At 40.3% G+C, this 19,820-nt stretch overlaps 1 protein-coding gene across 1 annotated transcript; it reads right to left on the bottom strand.

Moving 5' to 3' along the window:
- Positions 1-438: 438 nt before the first annotated feature.
- On the bottom strand, positions 439-15,503 carry p2rx3b (purinergic receptor P2X, ligand-gated ion channel, 3b). Its single transcript, XM_069676932.1, has 12 exons — positions 15,382-15,503; positions 13,219-13,354; positions 8,585-8,656; positions 7,433-7,502; positions 6,559-6,652; positions 5,628-5,705; positions 5,398-5,539; positions 3,901-4,037; positions 3,091-3,184; positions 2,370-2,435; positions 2,199-2,276; positions 439-564 (listed from the first exon to the last, which is right to left on the bottom strand). Exons 1-12 carry the CDS (start codon positions 15,501-15,503, stop codon positions 439-441), a joined length of 1,215 nt encoding a protein of 404 aa, XP_069533033.1.
- Between the last annotated feature and the right edge of the window lie 4,317 nt (positions 15,504-19,820).

Here is a 19,820-nt window from a genome sequence, read left to right as displayed (position 1 = left end):
GTGGGTCTGAAAAACTTGCTTCAACTTGCTAATTTTGGTGGGAAAGGGCTATCATCATAATGTGAGGTATCACTGGAGGCGCCATTAGGAACTTGAGAGGACACACATGGTGTTGCTTTCTTTATTAAATCAGCTTCCTTCTCCCCTCATCATCTGCTTGGTCTGTTTTTGATGCTTCATTGTGTCTAAGGGGGGGGGGGTCAGAAAACCAGTCAGTATCTGGTGTGACTACCATTTGCCTCAGCGTAGTTCTTGATAAATCATGAGCCAATAACACTTGCCGTAGTGCTGCCATGCAAAGACACTCGTGCTTTTTATATTTATTTGTCATTGTCTTTAGTTATTTTGACATTCATCAGGGTAAAAATGCAACAATTCAATGGTTTACGTACAATTTTAAGAGAACCCCAAACCAAACATCTTCCTCAGTCTGCTGCGTTAGGTGTATTGTTCAATAGAAAATGCTCCTGAGTCACTGGACCTCATGATGGTCTCATTGTGTCTGAGTGACAGCTGTGAGCGGTACAACCCATTTCCCTGAGAATGCAGCGGGCTGTCGGACACCTACAGCATATGAGAAAAAGAAAGAGTTTCATGTGTTAACTCTAATCATAATAGATATTTCAAACCGAAGTTAATATTAAAACAATACAATAACCCATAAACATAGACGCTACATTTAGCCTTGTAGCATTTAGCCTCTTTTTGATGTTAGTTTTCTAGCCGTCTACCACAGACTATGTAAGAAGTCAACGTAGCTGCAGGGGTGACTTCAACTTGTATTCTTTGTAATGGCCAGCAGGGGGGGACTCCACTGTTTGCAAAAAGAAGTTTGATATTATAGACCCTACTTCTCTCTTAATTTATTCCCTCACTAAACATTTCCCAATAAGTTTATGGTCTCAATCTCCAGTTTCAAGTCTTTTGAAAAATATGTTCAATTACCTTCTAAAAATCCTACCAAGGCATCTCCTCCTTCTCCCTCATTAAAAATTCCTGAATCTGCATAGTCCCCACCTACTATGCACATTTCTATCCACCCCCTATGTTGTAAGTCTGTAGCTCACCTTCGACTCTGCCCATCAAACTCAGAAAGCTGATTGCTACGTTCTACCTTCTGTACGCTACAAAATGGCAAGTGGTAATACAGGGGTAATTTAGCCATACATGTTCGAACCGGAAAGAGAGTCAGAAGAAGAAGAGGGGCAAATTGGACAGGGTTGCATACAAGTGGACGTATCAGAATGGCAATGTATTTTATGTATTGCTCTAACTTGTTACAATTTTACTGTTAAAACTGCGACAGCATGACTATCAGTCAGCTAGTAATGTGCTGCTAGCTTGAAATGTAGTAATTAGTAGTAGTAATGTTAACATTAGTAGTCAGTAGTGAGTTTGCAAAAGTTATGATGATGGTTACAGCTCGCTCGCACATCACCGAAGTGGTCGCCATGGGTTGTACATAGTGATATGCATAGCGTCACACCGTCCATTAACGGGATTTGCTCCTTAGGTTTGTGACGTCTCAAACCTGCCAATCTGAACACGTGTTGTTCAGCCTGTCCTTGGTACACTGCAGTTTAAAAGCAGACAAGCCCAGCCATGGAGATGACTGCTCATGTTGTCCCCGATATGCCTTGTAGCATGAAGAACACCACATGGAGATGTTTACAAGATTTAACACTGGATTTTCACTGGAGGGGGTCTTTAAGAAGTTACTGCTGTTGTTAATAACTTTGCTTTCAAACCCCTCGTTCCTCTCCAGCTCCACCCTCTTATTCCAATCTGATCATCTGGAACCAAAAATCCAAGACTGCTACGGCCATAATGCCAACATGAGGCTTTAAAACAGGAGACCAAAAAACGTATTCTAGATATTACAGTGGCTACATTCACTTCTTGTATAGTCTGTGCACTGAGTCAAACAGCAGGAAGGTGTTTTCAGTAAAAAGTTGTGATAAACACACTTTAAACCACCTGCTTAGCACCGAACAGTTGACAAAGTTGTAACTAGTTGAACAAAGTGGTGCTTTTACTGCAGCAAATAAAGAGGCACATATTATATAACTTGTAATGGTCACCTGTAGGAAACAACTAAACAAGAGTGTCACGTTTAAATGTTTTACTGCCCTCAACTGGCTAGTGGCTTGATGTGAACTTCCATTGTGATCGATTATCTTAAGAACTGGATATTTTACCTCTTCGAATTTCTTAGCCTTGTACTGCTCGGCTCCTTTCAGGAAGTTTAGCAGTATGATGTCACACAACACCGTGCCCTACAAAATGACAATAACAACATTATTAATGATTGTGTTGTGAAGCCCAAGTCCAATTTTGCTCAAAACTCAACGTACAGCAGTTAGACTCACCACTCCCACTGATGTGAAGGCTGCCACCATGTTGATGAGTGTAGGGATCATGTTGAACTTCCCTGCCTACAACGGAGGAAGGATAGTTTATAACAGAAGGGTTTCAGTCTTCTGGGTATCACCAGCACTTTATTAATGCCTTAGCGATGTTAATTGTATTTTATTTTCCACTTTCTCTTCTATTTCTTTCTGGTCTTTGAGGTTTACATTGTGAGTAATGTTGTGACTGATGTAGAAAGCAGTTTGTGTTTAAGAACGTCCACACGTCAGAAGAAAAAAATTTTTCAATTTACTAATATTGCACGTCTGTGAAAGGTGGGAAGAAACCCACAGGCATTAAGGCTCCTCACAAAAAGACCCAGAAACTCATTTAAATTTGTTATCTGACCTGAAAATACCGTAAAGTTTAAAACTCATCCAGCGTCAGTTCATTATTTTGCCAAGTAGGTGTGTTCCTGGGTCAACTTTCTACATTACGCCTTGGACCAACATTGTGATCGACCAACCACGGCCCTCTGACATTCTGAGTGTGCGATTATCGTTTTTCTCTTGATATTCATTTGAATCTGTTCTATATATCCAGGACCACTATCACCATTTGTTTCAAGACTATTAATGCCATACTGACCTTTGTTGAGTTGTACTGGTGATCCAGGACCATCAGGGCCATAATAACCATGGATAACCAGTGATATGCTGATACAGGATACAGTTTACTCACATTTCCATTGACCAAGACATCAAACCGAATAGCGTAGGCTTTGACCAGAGTGCGGTAGTCCGTCCCATTCTCCATCTTATAGTATTTGGCAAACCTGTGCAGACAGACAAGTCATAGTGTGTCGCAAACACAAATAAGCTTATTGATCAGTGTGCAACTCAGGCGTACATATATGATGTAACGAATCATAACCACTAAAACGAAATCTGCCTTGACAATGTAGACGGCACTCTGACAGAGTTGCTGTGTCCACAGATGAATAAAACCGGGGAGGCTAACAACAGCCAACTTCATATAAGAAAGAACGATAGACTTATTATTATCATTGGTATGTGGACTACTGTTTAGAAACTACAAGTTTAGCTGTTGGAGCCAGAGGTGACCATACTTTGACAAAAGGGTGAATGCATACTACTACTCTTTCCTGTTTGAGACATTGCAGTCGGTCCTATTGTCATTAACGTCCTAAAGCATCCCCTGCTATTGCACTCTATGTTTACTAAATAATACACTTTGAAGAAGGCTACTTTCATGGTTGACTTTCATACATTCTGACTTCTTTTTGGAGCCAGTGGACTCTTTAACACAGTCAGGGTTCCATCTGAAAGGCCCTTTCAAGCCTTCTTCTTGATACCTTACTTTACCTGCCATTAGATACTTTGTGTGGAGGTAGAATTTTTGGTCTATTGTCGTTGCCAGAGGAAATGTTATGGCGTCACCAAAATAATTGCTAATTATCAGCTGGGGACCATGAAGAGCCACAATGAATTTGATGGCGATCCAGGCCAGTAGATGTTGAGTTGTCCTTACCTGAAGTTGTAGCCCGGTGAGACGGCGTTCTTCTGTGACATGGCATCCAGTCTGGTGAACGAGTAGGAGGGGTTACACTCGTCATCCGACTTGTCCAGATCACATATCCAGCCGATCTTTATTCCAATCACTCCTCCCTGATAGAATTTTCAAAATGAAAAAAACAAACAAAAAAACAGTTATTAGTGTATAAAGAAAAACAACGGAGCAGCTTTTTGCCCCAGCTGCTCCTTGCATGTGCAGGGGTTTGTTGGAATAGCACAACCAGCAGGCGGCTAGTGAGGCATGTCCTCTCTACCTACCTCAAACTTTCACTGGTTCATCTGAGCTTACCAACTGCTGTGCTAACACTCACAACAGCAAGCAAATGTCCGACTACGGGGTCACATTCAGTTGAGTGAAGTTAAGTGAGTTAGGTGTCAGCCTTTAACAGAGTCCATGTTTACTATCTACCCAGTTTGCTGCTTCCTGTTTTGTGCTGGAGAAATCGCTCCTATCGGTTGTTGACAATGTCCGTGTCGTGTAAAAACTCCTGATAATATTAAACATCAAGTCAAGAAAAAGACAGCTCGGATGAGTTTTATGACCACCTTGCACCAAATGATTGAGATGATTGACTCACGCCTCAACTCCGGCAAAATAGGTGGGGATTAGATTTTGCTGTGAATCCTTTCAGCAAAAATGAGAGTGTGAAACTTGACTTGAGAGCTTGAATCTGTTTTATGAAGGGGACAGGATTCGGCTTCTTAGAGATTAGATTACTGGAGTCTTGACTCTCTAAAGAGATGATGCAAGAATTAAAAACTGTAATAACAAAAGTCTCAAGTCTACGACAGAGTATTAGGGCCACGAGATTACGAGAAAGAAGACGTAATTTTAGGCTATGGTTAGCCTAAGTCTTATTTTGAAGGGTAATATCAGAAATGCAGCCAGCTGCCTGCGCCGTCAATTTCAAATAAAATCTCTTTTCAGAGTCCTGATAGTTATGACAAAGTGGTGCTGGAAGTATTTCGTATCTGTGTGTGCTTACGCATTACTAGGTAGGAGATTTCGCAGGACTTCGCAAGGTACATGTATGCTATTCTTCCATCCAATAAATACAGCTCCGGCTCAAGTTGTGGTAAGCCTCCTGTGTATCATTTACAAGCTTAACTTCACAAGATGTTCACTGTGAAGTTTTACTTCACACGTTCCTCATTTTAGTGCAGGCAGCTGGCTGCTCTTCTGATATTTATAATATTTAGGCTAACAATAGTCTAAAATTCCGACTTTATTCTCATAAAATAACAACTTTATTCTCGTAATATTACGTCTTTTTTAATTAATGTGGCCAATACTCCGTCGTACAAGTCTTTGGTGAAATCGAACAACAAGTAAGACGTGGACAGAAAGCATTCCAAACCCACACAGTTTTATTTGTGAGGTGTTTGTGTTGAATAATAAGATTTGACTTGGAAGTGAACATGACTCGGACTTATAAACTTCTCTTGACTGTACCTTGTCTGCCAGTTTAGTGAAGTTCTGCTGTGCGTATCGGACCACGTCTCCCACTCTGAAGATGGGACAGTACGTGTTGTTGACCATGTCAAAGTTGCATTTTTTGATGTAAGAGTCAGTGATGGTCGGAAGGAAGTTCCCTCTGCACACAAACAGACATATATTTATACCCCTGTGCCAATATCATCATAACCATCATTGTTATAAGATTACGATCATAGAGGTCATACTTGGTGTAGTTGAAGGTTGGGAAGCGGATGCTGTTCTTAATGAAAATGGTGAAATTCTCCACTTCCATCATAGGAGTACTGAGAGAGACGGGAAGATCGATACAAACATAAGAAACAATTGTTGAAAACCGTAGAATATATTACAAAAATTAACTTTTCTGTCATTTCTCTTGAGGATTGCAAAGTTAGCCCAAAATTTTCTCTTGGCTTATCGTAGTCCAGGTTCATTTCTACCCATCAATAACTATGTTCACCAGGAAAGGATCCCAACAGAGATCCACCTTTTTGTCACAAAGTTCGATAATTATTTAAAACTGGAAACAGTAATAACATAACTTTCTTCAAAGCCACCGGACACTTACATTGCAGAACATGCAGGCGATGGTCTACCGCTGTTGTGATCTGTTAGTTTGTTCGTGTTATTGTTTGCTTTGGGAAACTATAATGGTTAGTACGAATCTTACATAATGTTCTTGCAACCCACAGCAACAAAATAAAACTTACGGATCAAGGAAACCATAAACCAGACACTCCCATGTTCTGCAATGTAAAATTACTGATTTTGTCAATGGAGTCTGGCGTCTTTGAAGAGAGCCGGGTAACAACAGTTTCTGGTTTAAAGAAAAAAATCACTGGAAAATAGAGAGGTCTGTCTTTGAATAACAATCTCAGCCTGTGAGTGGAAACAGTAAGAACTTTTAGTAGACACACTTTGACTTGAGGATTATGTTGCAACAGTACAGCCTGTTTAGATTACCCTTAAAATAAGTAATGCCCCAATGTGGCTGTACCGAACTGCAAATCCCGACTTTGCTTTCAGGAAAACTCTCTCGGTAGTTTTTCAAGTCAAAATTCTTCATCAGCACGGCAGAAAAGGGAGAGCAAAGCCTTGTAATAGCTCTCCGCCATCACATGTGAAGTATCATCTTACGTCTTGATGGTGTCGATCTCAGCAGGACACCATCCTTTTATCTCACACATCTTGGTGGTGGAGTTGAAAGCAACACAATTCCCTGTGAGAATTCCTGAGCAGGAGAAGAACAACTATCATGCACAGTGAATGAGCAAAAATACATTTTAGGCTCAGAAATAGATACCAGTTCTTACTTATATATTCAACACAGACTGTATATGCATTAGTTTGATAATAGACATACATAAAATAGTGCATAGCACAGGGGTCTCCAACCTTTTTTCATCTGAGAGCTACTTTGAAAACATTGCATCGCCGTAATTGCTGGTAGCGCCCCATGTTGATGCTTTTGTCGACCGAAACGTTGGTACAACAGATGAGGCACACGCACTTGCTCTTCACATTCATGAATAAAAACTTTCCCACTTCCCGTGGAAATAGTTTTCTGCTTTTTCTTTGCGTGGCAGCCTTCACTGTCCATCATAAATCTGGCTAAACAGGCTAATAGCACTGAACTCCTCATTGTAGCTCAACTAGCGTACAGCATAACTGACCCGACCTGTGGATGGAGGTTGCTGCAACATTGTTGTGATTGGTTAGATTCAGACGTTGACAAACTTGCCAGAAGCATCACCATTTTTATTGACAGCTGATCGGCCTATCCTGGTATTTTGTATTGGAGGGGGTTGGACGTCTGTGTATTTCATTGAATTGAAGTGGGAAGAGGCTTTCAAGGTGCATTTATTGTCGTCTGATTTTTGTACAGAGTCTCTGAACCTCTTGGCGAGCTACTAAATCCAGGCCGCAAGCTACTGGTAGCTCGTGAGCTACCTGTTGGAGACCCCTGTTATAGCAGAAATGAGAAGGGAAGCAAACAGACAGGAGCTCTCACCGTAACTTCCTGGTTTGTTGAGGTGCTTTGTGCAGTCGCTGTCCTGAGTACAAGTGTACTTCTTCTCACTCTGGGAAACGCACAATTAAACAGACACACACACACACACACACACACACACACACACACACACACATTAAAGCTACACTTAAAACTCCTTATTATACAAACAATAGATACAATTGTCACATTTACTATGAAAGGAGGCAATTGAAGTGACAAACCCACAGAGAATCAGGGACAGTCAAACAGTCAGAAAATTGTTCCTTTTGAGTGGTTAGGAGCCTTGTGTTACTGTAATGGGCTGCGAAATGTATTGTGTCAATAGGGGACCACAAAGCATAGACCTCAAAGTACATACAGGATATTTGTGACTTTGCAGCACAATTAGGAATTGGAGCTGACGCCATCCGATTCAGGACCATGGACAGAGCTTCGAGGCTTCTTTTCATTTCATTCATTTCTCAGACTCTTAGCTTTTAGTTGATTCTGTCCACAGCCACAGCCAGCCTTCCCCCACTGAACTTCAACTAATCATTGCTATCCTACAAGAGTCCTAACTTGTTTTTTCACCCTTCCTGCTGCCTTCAACTTTCCACCAACCAGAGGCTCTGTTACAGATGTGAGTCAGTGCTGATCTCAAGAGTGTTTGAACAGTGAGATAGAAATCACCGTCACCGAGGTTTTACACAAGCGTAGCAGCAGACATAACAAGTAGACCAGCTTCAGTGTATCAAATAATGTGTAGATTCTTCTTTGGGCATATTGATGGCATTGAAATAGGCACGCGCGGTGTGAAATCACTACTCCATGGTCATTTCTTTTAGTTTCATTCAGTTCAGTTGTTTCATTCCGGCTCCCAGAATTGGTGAAAAAAATTCTCATCAGCCAAATGAAAAAACCCGATCTGACCAGTAAATTTAACTTGAGTCAGCATGACTTGACGTTTTTTTGCATTAAAATATATGATTATAAAACAGGTGATCATTATATCCTGTTATTTTCTTCTTAAGTAAACATCGTTTAACATAGTTTAACATGTTTTATAATCATTTTCATTTTGCTCAATATTCACACTGTGCACTACTCTGACAAAACAAGTAAAGTACTATTAATGGTAGTAGTATTGCAGTGATGGTAAAGACCTCTGACCTCAGGACAGAATCCTTGGACCTGGTTCTCTGTTGTGATCAATTTGGTGATGATGCAGAAGACTGAGGCTCCCTGCAGAAACAAAGAGAGAAATATTTGAATGTTTGCTGACGATGTATTTTTACAAATCATTTTTTATCATTTTCACAAAAGCAAAAATCTTCAAAGAAGCCTCTTTATTTGTAAAGGCTATGAACACATAGAAATCAAACAAAAAGAGTGTGCATGTTACAAAACAGCCAGTACAGGTGAGCTTTAGGGTCATATTGGACTCTGCGTGGACTCAAAGAGAACAAAACCATTTTTTTTATTTGGACCACAGCATTTGACCAATATTACCTCTCCTCATCTTGGCTCATTGGCCCCTTCTGTTAATCCACATGCAAAAAATCTAAAAGTATGACAAACAACTCAAACACGTAGTTAAACTTTCATGCAGCTCGGCATCATCTCCAAACTCAGGAAAAAGTCATCCATGCCGTCCTCCCGCCTTGATTACTGCTCCTGGTTATATTTTGGTATCACCCAGTCTTGTTCATCCCGTCTTCAACTAATCCAAAATGCAGATGCAAGATTTTTGACATTTTCTCATAAAGAGGGAGCACATCACTCCCATTCTTGCCTCCCTACACTGGCTGTTTGTTTACAAGGCATTAAATGGTTTTCCCCTCCTACATCACAGAACTCCTGTCCCCATATCAAACAACTGCAACCTGACCGAAGACTTCTGTCTGCCCAGAGATCCAGGAGATTTTTTCTCCTCTTCTATTTATGTTTGTGTCCTTCCTTTTCTATTGTTTTCCTCTCTCTCTCTCTGTGTGTGTGTGTGTGTGTGTGTGTGTGTGTGTGTGTGTGTGTGTGTGTGTGTGTGTGTGTGTGTGTGTGTGTGTGTGTGTGTGTGTGTGTATATGTGTGTGTGTGTATATGTGTGTGTGTGTATATGTGTGTGTGTGTGTGTGTGTGTGTGTGTGTGTGTGTGTGTGTGTGTGTGTGTGTGTGTGTGTGTGTGTGTGTGCTGTAAAGCTCTTTGGATCCACTGTGTGTGTGCAAAGTGCTATATAAATAAAGTTGATTTGATTTGATATAAAGTCGTGCGTACATTTTTATTACATTCAGTGCCTTTCACAAATTAAGTATTGTTTAACAGCACTTATAAAAAAGCCATAAAAGTTTATGTTTCTCTCATTTTCATCACCGTAACATTCTTTATAAAAATCCTAATTAGACAGAATGAAAAAAAAGAAAATCAAATATGCTGGTTTTATGTTTAAAGAGTAACTAAACCCCCAGACCACTTTTTCCAGCTGAAAACATATGTATTTAGTAGTGATGTCGATCAATTCCGGTCCATATCTTGACATTTGAGTGCAAATTGTGTTAGAGTTACGCATAGCGACTGCCCTCTACAGGTTGAAACCCAGCTACTGCAATTTAATTTTTCTATCGGCTGATCATGGTCACTTGTGACGTATGTGGTCGCTGGTTTCGTCACCAAACCGTATAAAAAGTCCATCACCCGATTCAGCAAACTGTGGGGAGTCAAGTGGAAAGACAGAACTGCGCGAATTGATTATAACTGAAAGAGTAGTTAGATTGTACTGTTAGCATTGGTTATTTTAGTGTTCATTTTACAGTTGTGACTGAATAGTATTTAGTAAGTTAGTTAGCAGTTTAGGCAGTAGTTACTTAGGTTGTTAGATTTTTCCAATTTTAGCCAGCTTGTTACTTTAGTTGTAGGTTAGCTTTAGCTCGTAGTGTTTTTAACTTAACTTAGCTAGTTAGCTTTAGTTAGTGTTAGTGTTTGTATTAGTGTTAGTAGTTGTTAGCTCGTGGCCAGAATGGGTCGGCAGTGTTATGTGCCCGGTTGCAATAGCACCTCCGGTTCCCCTTTTTTCCAGCGGACCTAGAAATGAGGCGCTGGTGGTTGCGTGCATTGGGCCTACAGGACCGTGAACTCCCTTCTAGAACTGGGTTGTGCAACCGTCACTTTTCTAGAGAGTGTTTCTCCAATCTCATGGAGGTGGATATGGGTTTTACAAAAGTGGCTATGCTAAAAGCCGACGCAGTGCCTGACGTTGTTCTACCGGTGCCGATGACAGTAAAAGCAGCTACCTCTGCTACGATTGCACGTTTAACAGCCACAAACACGACTATTATTGAAATAGTCGTTGTATATTAAACTATAATTGCGAAATAGCATTATGTTCTGTTGCAGCCCAAACTGACCAGAGAGATCGGGTGCCAGACGGAACCAGTCAGGACCAAACATGCTGCTGGACAGGTGAACCTGAAGCCTAACAGGAGAAGCAAAGGTGAGCCATAATGGGCAGCATTGCATATGATATGCTTCTTCATATTTCTGTCAGGTATCTTAAACTTAAAAGCATAATGATCTTTATCCGATTGACCGATGTGTATTCAATGTATTATAATAATATTGATTAAACTGTCAAGACTGCACTTAGCCAGTTGATTGGTTGCAATAAGCCTACATTTAATAGAACTTCAGCTGGTGCTACTACATTTTACTTTGTGTTGCTTGCTGCTGTTCATTGGACATAAAGTTAAATGTAAACTCCTTTCTCTGTGCACAGCTACTCAGGCCCGAACTCCTAACAGGAGTGTGTCGTGTGACACGGGCACTCTGTATGTTTGATAATTATTGTCGGCTAAGGCATACAAAGAAATTAAGAAAAAAGATAAAAAAATAAAAATGTATATATACACATTTATATTTTTAGGACATTCTGCCAAGTATGGGAGCTATACTATGATGGATCTCAAAGCAAACAAGGTCACTGACATTCAACTAGTCCAGGTAAAACACTGATCCACTGAATCACTGTTGGAAATAGGAATTCATATTAGTCCTTTTGTAACCTGTGAAGAGCCCATGTCTATGTTCTGTTGTATCGGCAGAGCAATGAAGTTGGAAACATCTTACGGATGGAGAAAGAGGGCTATAGGTGAAGTCTGTCTCTCATGGAGCGTAAAGGTGTCCCGATCAAGGCCATTGTCACCGACAGACATACAGGGGTACAGAAGTTCTTGCGGGAACAAAGACCAGACATTACCCACTACTTTGACCCTTGGCATATGGGAAAGGGTACGTTTTTGAATTGAAATATAATGACAAAAAAAATACATACATAGATCTCCTTTTACAATTTGTGTTTGTAAATGTGCTGTTTTGTCCCCAGGGTTTGGGAAAAAAATGTACGTGTTGGCAAAAAATAGGAGAACTCAGGATGTCGCCTTGTGGAGGAAGAGCGTGGTAAACCACCTTCACTGGTCAGCCTCAACCTCAGCATCAGGAGAGGAGGTTGTGGCCAAGTGGAGTTCAGCAGCCAACCACATCCAGAATGTCCACACCCATGCATCGCCTCGACTCCTTTAGAGCTCCATTGAGGAACTTTTGGTTTGTGTTGATTTTGGCGACCCCTGTGGACAAAGAATCTCATCCTGCTTTCTTTTAACATTCAAACGCATCACTTACTGGTAATCTTTGCTGTGGATAATATAGAAAAAAGGCTGTTTTGGCAGTACAAAGTTAACCGCCTCATCTGACACCTACCCCTCTGCAGGTGTTACAGGCATTAAAAATAACTATAAAAATATTAATCTTGTCGCTGGTGGTCTTGTTTGCTTTTGCAGCTCATACAGAGGCATTCATATTAAGTTCGCTCTATTTCATAAACAGCTAAAAACTCCTCACAGGAGCATAAATGATAAAAGCCTGACAGTGGTTTTTGCCACGAGAGGGGGCTCTGAGGGGCCACAGATGAGACTGGACTGGACTACAACTGGACAAACTGATGTCAGTAACAGGAAGTAGGGACGCACGATATTATCCGCACGTTATCCGTCAGGGTTCGTGGGAGTGGGACACAATAGCGGACTGGGAAGGGGTTCTAAAAGCCACTGAAAATCGCAAGCGATTGAAAGGGAGTGGGAAAGGACAAATAATTTTGAGCAGAAAGCAGGCTCCATTAACCAAAATCAAAGTCTGGGTAAGGCAAACTAAACCACCGCTGCCAAGCAGCTGAACCAAAAGTAAACTCTCAGGGAAACCCTGGAAAAAACTCCTTCGTGAAACATAAATGGGCCAAGGGATTTGAAGGGAGAACAGAAAAGGCTTTTGAGATAATAAGCCCAACAAAGTTTGCTATTTTGATTTCTACAAAAACACTGAAAACGCAGGAAGACACAGAGAGATGCTCTCACTATCTCTGGAGGTGAGACAATGAGTCAGCACTGGGTGCTGGACTCCAAGGGTATATATAAGCTCCCACCACCTGCTCTCAATCAAGAGCAATCAGGCACACACACACCTGACTCTGCTCTTTAATGATCCCTCTGCCAAGCTAAATGACTGGCCAAAGTGAGTGCCCCTCACAGTTGTCAGTATCTGCAGATTATGGTTTGAAAATGACATATGGGCATCAGCAGATATGTCACTTTTCTGCCGATATTTTCAGCCGATAAAACAACACTTTAATTCTGCCTAAATGCTCGATGATTCCCTGAAAAAGCTTGTCATAATGCTATTCACACCAGTGTTTATTAACATGCACTACCCGATAAGTAAATACATTCTGTATGCTGCTGTCAATCATCCGTCCGTCTGTTCTCACCTGTGTAGGAGTTACGTAGTCTGCGACGTCCATCACTTTGTCGTTGTAGATTCCAAAACCTTTGACCTTCGTCATCACCGAAGATTCAATCGCCGTGTCCCTCACCTGGTAGGCCTTCTCATAGACAAACACCCACCTGAGACCCACACACACACACAAACACACACACACACACAAATGGTCTGTAACTGATTCTAAATGGTCTCTTCTTGCTCAACAGGTTTGTAATATGTCTTGTTATATAATAATATTAAATATGATCAATCTTCAGCCACATTCTGCTCCGATACGCCGAGCTGAAATTTTAAATTTAAACATTTAAAGTGGTAATCTCAAAGATTTCGTTCTCTTTGGCGGCATCTATGGTGACAAAGGGTCATTGCGGGAGCACACGTCCCAGATATCCAGACAGTGTTGCATGTGTGACGTCCATGGTTGGCTCTGGTTGTAACTCTTGATCTTCCTCGCTGACGGTCGCTTTTCCTTTTTAGACTGCCTTCATCTGAGCGTCGAAGTGACTATGACTTACCAGACATTAATTTAAATGAAAGTCTTCCAGATTATTACTTCAAACAATACATCAGTTAATTAACTATAAGTATAACTGTCCAGCAGCTGCGACAACAGTTTTGTAAGTGTAACCCCTGACCTCTGTAATACACTGGTTATTATAATTGTGATAAATGACTTGAAATAGTAACACGTAAAACGTAAAATGTTTACAATTACATTTTAATTCAACAAAAAAAAAAACATAAATTGTAAGTATAAAATGATCGTTGACAAATTAGTTGTTTAGATAATAAGTGTGATTAAAAAGAAAAGAAGAATGACCCTCAAACTTCTCGTTTTGAGTAAATTGCAGACATTTGACTCTTTCAATGACAGGAAAAAAAAAACCTCTTTTAACTTGTGTTAAATAAATTAATGAATTTAATTATATCAATTAAATTATCATTATATTGTACATTACCTCTTTATTTCATAGTGTAAACTCTTGCACACGCTTACGCTGAAACGCCTTCATTACACTTTAAAAACAGACATATTGCACATATTTAGTATAATATTCTGTAATTATTTTAAAGTTTATTTTATTGCCTTTAACTTGATTGTAGAACGGCTGCGGTTTACTTCCTTTTACTCTATATTCAATTTCTATTTTTAAATTTATGCACAAGACCAATCCGTTCCATCCTCTTCATTCACCGCTTTTATTGCCATATAAGTGGGCTGACACAGTCTGTGTGTGTGTGTGTGTGTGTGTGTGTGTGTGTGTGTCTGTGTGTTCGCGAAGACACACACACACACACATATAAAAAATATATTGCATTGCTAAGGTGAATTTTACGGGTGTGGATTTTGCAAATAAGAACAGAAATCACCTTTATTATCTTTAATGTTTTAGTGTCCAACTAAACCAGGAAATGTTCTTTCCATTAAACTGAAATAATCATATTTTAGGTGATTAGAGTGATTCAGGAACAGTCCGTGTGCAAAAGTCCCCGTCACACAAGCATCCTTTGTTCCAGTAAATTAGACCATTTAGACCTTGAATACGCGTTGTTTTCTACGGAAGCCCTAAGCGGACATGCGCCCATACATTTTATTAACTCTGTTTTCCCTTGAAACAAGCTTGACTTATTATCTTGTGATATCAACGCTGCCCCACCATTACGTCAGATTATCATAACTGGTATCCCCACAGCTGCAAAAGCACATCTATGTTATCATATCCTATTTTATCATGTTTTGTATTTTTTATGATTGCATATAATATGTATACGTCGGTATATATAAATATGTTTAACACATTTTTCTATCTGGAGCCCCGTAAATAGTAATCCTGTCAAGTTTTGAGTCTGTTGTGTCAGTACACTGAGAGCAAAGAAAAGTGAGTGTCATTCCTCTTGTGTGTTCACATACCTGGCAAATAAAGCTTTTTGTGAACTTGAAAGATGAGAAGATGTTTATGTAAAGGTTGCAAAAAGAGATTTGAAGTCTGAGCGATCAGAGCGAGTGTTGACCACACAAGAAATACAATCCAGTCTTTTTGGATACAGAGAAAAGACTCTGGAACAAGACTGAGACCCTCAAAAAGAGCAGATTAATATAAACACTGTTAAATCCTCAAATATACACATTAATGAAGAGGGAACTCACCCAATGAAGTAGGTGATGATGAGGAGTTGGACGACCCGGTTGATGATGCCGATGGTCCAGCTCTTCACGACCACCGACTTTGTGGTTTCATACGTGAAGAAGTCTGTGATACAGGACCACATCCTTGCAGCAGGTGTGTATGTGTGTGTGTGAAAACAAAGACTGTAATGTGTTTTCTGTAATAAAGAAACTTCCTGTATTGTGAATATAAAGGCTAAAAAACCCAACGACTAACAAAGCAGCTGTTAGTGCTTAAAAATTAAAGCTTTCATCGTCTAAATGTTGCAACATCATCAAAAGAAACAAATATTTCAAGTCAAACTCTAAGAGAAGAATCCAGATTCAAAGAAGTTGTTTCTCCTCTTCTTCATGGAAAAGATCCACACAAGAAATCCTGGAAGCCCCAGAGACACGAATCCTCATGTGAAGCTCTCTTCCTGTAACTTCAGACTTTATTTGTCATGATGATCAACATGTCAACACGTTAACAGCTTCTCTCTCTTCCTCCATCCCCCTGCCTCTTTCTTCTCAGACTCTCTGGTTTCTGACTCCTCCTCCTCCTTCTCCTCCTGCTCAGAGCAACATGGACGCCCATAAGATTTAACAATCAAAAACAACAGCCAGAGTGATAAGACATAAATTCCAGTCGAAGTTATGTGATCAATATTACGATACAAAATCTAAGAAAAGATATGATCCAAAATTACAGAATAAAACAATGTTTTTTTCTGTTACTCTAAATGTTTACTGTCTGGCACCTGAATCTTCTTTGGGATTAATGAAGTTCATCTTAACCTAAATCCTGGACCGTATTCAGATCCTGTGTAAAGGCAGAAGGTAAACACAGCTGTGTCAGTGCGAATGTGTAGCTAGCTAATTCAGCTAGCAAGATGTCAGAGAGGACAGCGTTTACTTTGTGGAAATATTCATATTATTCTGAATGTTTGGGTGAAAGGGACGAGAACAACATGATGGTGAAACGTAAGCTGTGTCTGGAGGAGAAGTGCTCGTCAGCTGTGAAGAGCTCGACTTCAAATGTGAAGAAGCATCTGCAGCTAAACACAGCTCCACAACACTGGTGGGACTAAGAGCCAGTGTTGTATTGTTGTCATGGAAACAGCTGTGCCTAATACTGTATGCCTCTGCCCAGTTCACTGTCAGCATCATAAAGAGCTGTAAAGGTTATACTGCGTCTGTCAGTCCTGTTATCAGGCTGCAGAGTTACAGATTATGGGCTGTAAACGAGGCTCTGCAACGACAGTAGAGTCGATACATTCATAGGTAGACGTACAGCAGGCGACACGCCGTCCTGACAATATAACACACATGTGTGTAACGTGTGTGACGTAACAAGTTACTTTTTAAAGTAATGTTACACTGGTTTTGATGACTTGACATGCAGCGTTTTTGCTTTTGCACTTTTTTCTGGGTTTTTTTCATCCTTTATGTTTTTGCAGCACGTTTGCTGTTAATGGCTTTTTTTCAGCTTATACAGCACCTTTCTGTTGACATATTTGTTTTGCATTTTTCTGTGTGTCTGGATTTGCCGACCGTTTCCCGAAATGGAAATCTTTCGTCCCTTATTCCCCTTGTTCGCCACTACAAAATGTACATTCATGTACACTCTTTGGAAATGTTTGTCTTGGGTAGAGAAATGCATTCAAGTTTTAAAGCATCTTGTATTCCTAAAATATGCGAAACATAAATATATCTAAGACATGATGCAATGATCCTGTAAACTGTGTAAACTGTTTACCCTAATTCTTCAACACAGTGATTTCAATCAATATTTTACAAACATTGTGCATGTGAGAGCTGGACATTGAACATTAAGTGGAACTGGTTCAAGCTGGTTTTAAAGATCAAAATGTCGTAATGCTGAGAGGAACAGGAAGCTTCCTTGTTTATGTTATTCCAGGGTCGCCAGTCAGACTGACATCTCAAGAACATGAAGATGGAGCTTTACACACACACACACACACACCCACACACACACAGTTAGGCCATGATCTAGTCCAAAGTCAATGTATTCACTGCAGTTAGGAGGTCCGGATAGGAGAAATGCCCGGATGTATACTAGATCGGCCCGGATGTTTGAGTATGAGACGTGAGCTCACCGGTTGTACTCAACCGCCCCAAAATGCATTGCGGCTATTCAGCTTCTACTATGGCAGAGATGGACCGGAGATCAGACCGGATATACGCAAACGATTAGGTCACGTGATACGGAGAAGACGGCCCTCATTGTTTTCATTTGCCTCTTGATTGTCTCATCTGTTTCTGATCAGCATCACCTCCCAAGTTTATTTAGTCTTTGTGCTCCCTTGTCTCAGTGTCAGTTCGTCCTATGTCCTTCATCGTCTTCTGTGTGGATTATCGTGTTTCCTTTTGGCTCCCTGTGTTTCTCCAGTTTCTTTCCTTTGGATTATTTGTTACCCTGTATCCCACCATAAGACGTTTTGTTCTGCCTTTTGATTTTATGCTTTGTCCTGAATTAAGATATTTTTAATTACATTGTGGATTCTGCCCTTCTGGTCTCTTTGTTTTATTTATTAAATCATCCAAGTCTGCAACTGGTTCCTCTACCTTTTTGTTTAACCTCAAATCCTGACACGTTTCCCTAAATGGAACTCTTTTGGCCGTTGCAGTGATTCCCCTCGTTTGCCACCACAAAATATACATTCATGTACAATCTTGGAAATGTTTGTCTTGGGTAAAGAAATGCATACAAGACACATTTGATCATCATGTCATACAACTGCAGATTAGAATACTGGCCACTTTTTTTGGGTCAATTAAACCTCAGAATAAAAGTGCATGAACAAAAAGATGAACATGCAATTATGGTTTAAGGAAACCATAAAACATTTTATCCAATCAAAAGAGACCCCAGGACACAAATCCAAGACCACAAACAAGACCTAAGCCTGACCCTTTAGGACTTCTGACTTTGAGTTTAGGCACAAAGCTTATATTGTACTTAGACAACGAAACAGCAGGATAACATTGTGATCAACAACTGGTTGAAACCATTATCTGGCTGATTCATCAATCAGATATAAAACATCAATGTCATATCAGGACTCCAGAGCTCCCCTTCCCTTAAACAACCTTTGCATCAATCCTGCCATAAATATGAAATTATTCAAACTGCTTCATCCATCATGTCAAAGGTCGACCGCAGTGAGTGGCTCAGACCTCATTCAGTGTAAGAGGCTACCATCAGCCTCTACATCCGAACACACACACACCACAAACCAGATCCAGGAGATCAAGTTTCACACTAATCCAATCACAGCTGCCTTCAGTCTGATGCCAGCGAGACTCCCTGAATGCCTCCATTAAACAACAGTCACTTATGAGCAGGCAGTAATGGACTGCCATTGGAAGAGAACCAGGAAGTGGTAAAATATTCGTATTTGTTTCTCGCTCTTTCTTCTAGCAAAGGAGCGATGGTGGGGAGGATGGAAAACAAACAGGAAAAGGAGGAGGGAGCAGCCTGGTAATAAAGACGGAGAAACAAGTGGGGGTGGGGAAAGGATGGAAGGAAAGACATTGAAGAGAGGGGGAGGAGGAGGAGGAAGGTGTAGTAACAGGTAAGAAAAACATTAGAGAGATGGAGAGCATGTTTACAACACACATAAAATAAAAGCTTAGAGGAACAGGAAGATGCTTGTTTATGCTGCAGAGGGTCGCCAGTCAGACGGACGACCCAAGAAGATGGGGAGGGTACTCTCCACACACAAAACCACTCAACAAACACACATACCATATTTCAACCCATCTCCTGTTCTGCAGCTCGAGGTCACAAAGCCAGAAGACAACAATATCACCTTTAATACAGATGATTTCCTAATTCAAAGTTTCAGAGGAGATGTTTAGCACCCAGCGATGGTCTACATGTTGACAACACTATTTTTAAGAAAGACAAAAGAGCTGGAGTTCACTACATAAAGGTAGTTTATGTATTTTAAAGTTATTTACTATGATGAATCTTATCTTGGTAGCGGGCAAAACCATAAGACAGGAGGCACTTGAAAAAACTAACCAAAAATGTGTGCATCTGTTAGCAGCTGTGTAAAATGTCCATGCCGTAAAGCAACTTTCAACAGGACCTTTTATGTTAACCATCTTTGGGTGTCACCAAATCAGGATGCTCCGATATGACTTGTTTTACCTTCACAGAAAACCCATTAAGGTAAGTGGACCATCATCGACAGGGTTCCAGTAGTAACTATTTGGCTACAGTGGTGTAATGTATGAGGTAATAGCACTTTATTACAGCACTTAAGTATATTCTGGTAGTATCTGTACTTTCCTGGAGTTTTTATATTTCTGTCAACTTTTCACTTTTCACATTTCCCCGAAGAATCTTTGTTACTCATAATTTAATCAGAAGAAATTTGGTGGTCTAGTGATTTTTTTTTTAATTGAATATA

This window comes from Semicossyphus pulcher, unplaced genomic scaffold (genome assembly GCF_022749685.1).
Source record: "Semicossyphus pulcher isolate SPU_LCO1_2020_fin unplaced genomic scaffold, fSemPul1.0.p SCAF_27, whole genome shotgun sequence".
NCBI classification, from domain to species: Eukaryota; Metazoa; Chordata; class Actinopteri; order Labriformes; family Labridae; genus Semicossyphus; species Semicossyphus pulcher.
This window is presented reverse-complemented; position numbering and strand designations above follow the sequence as displayed.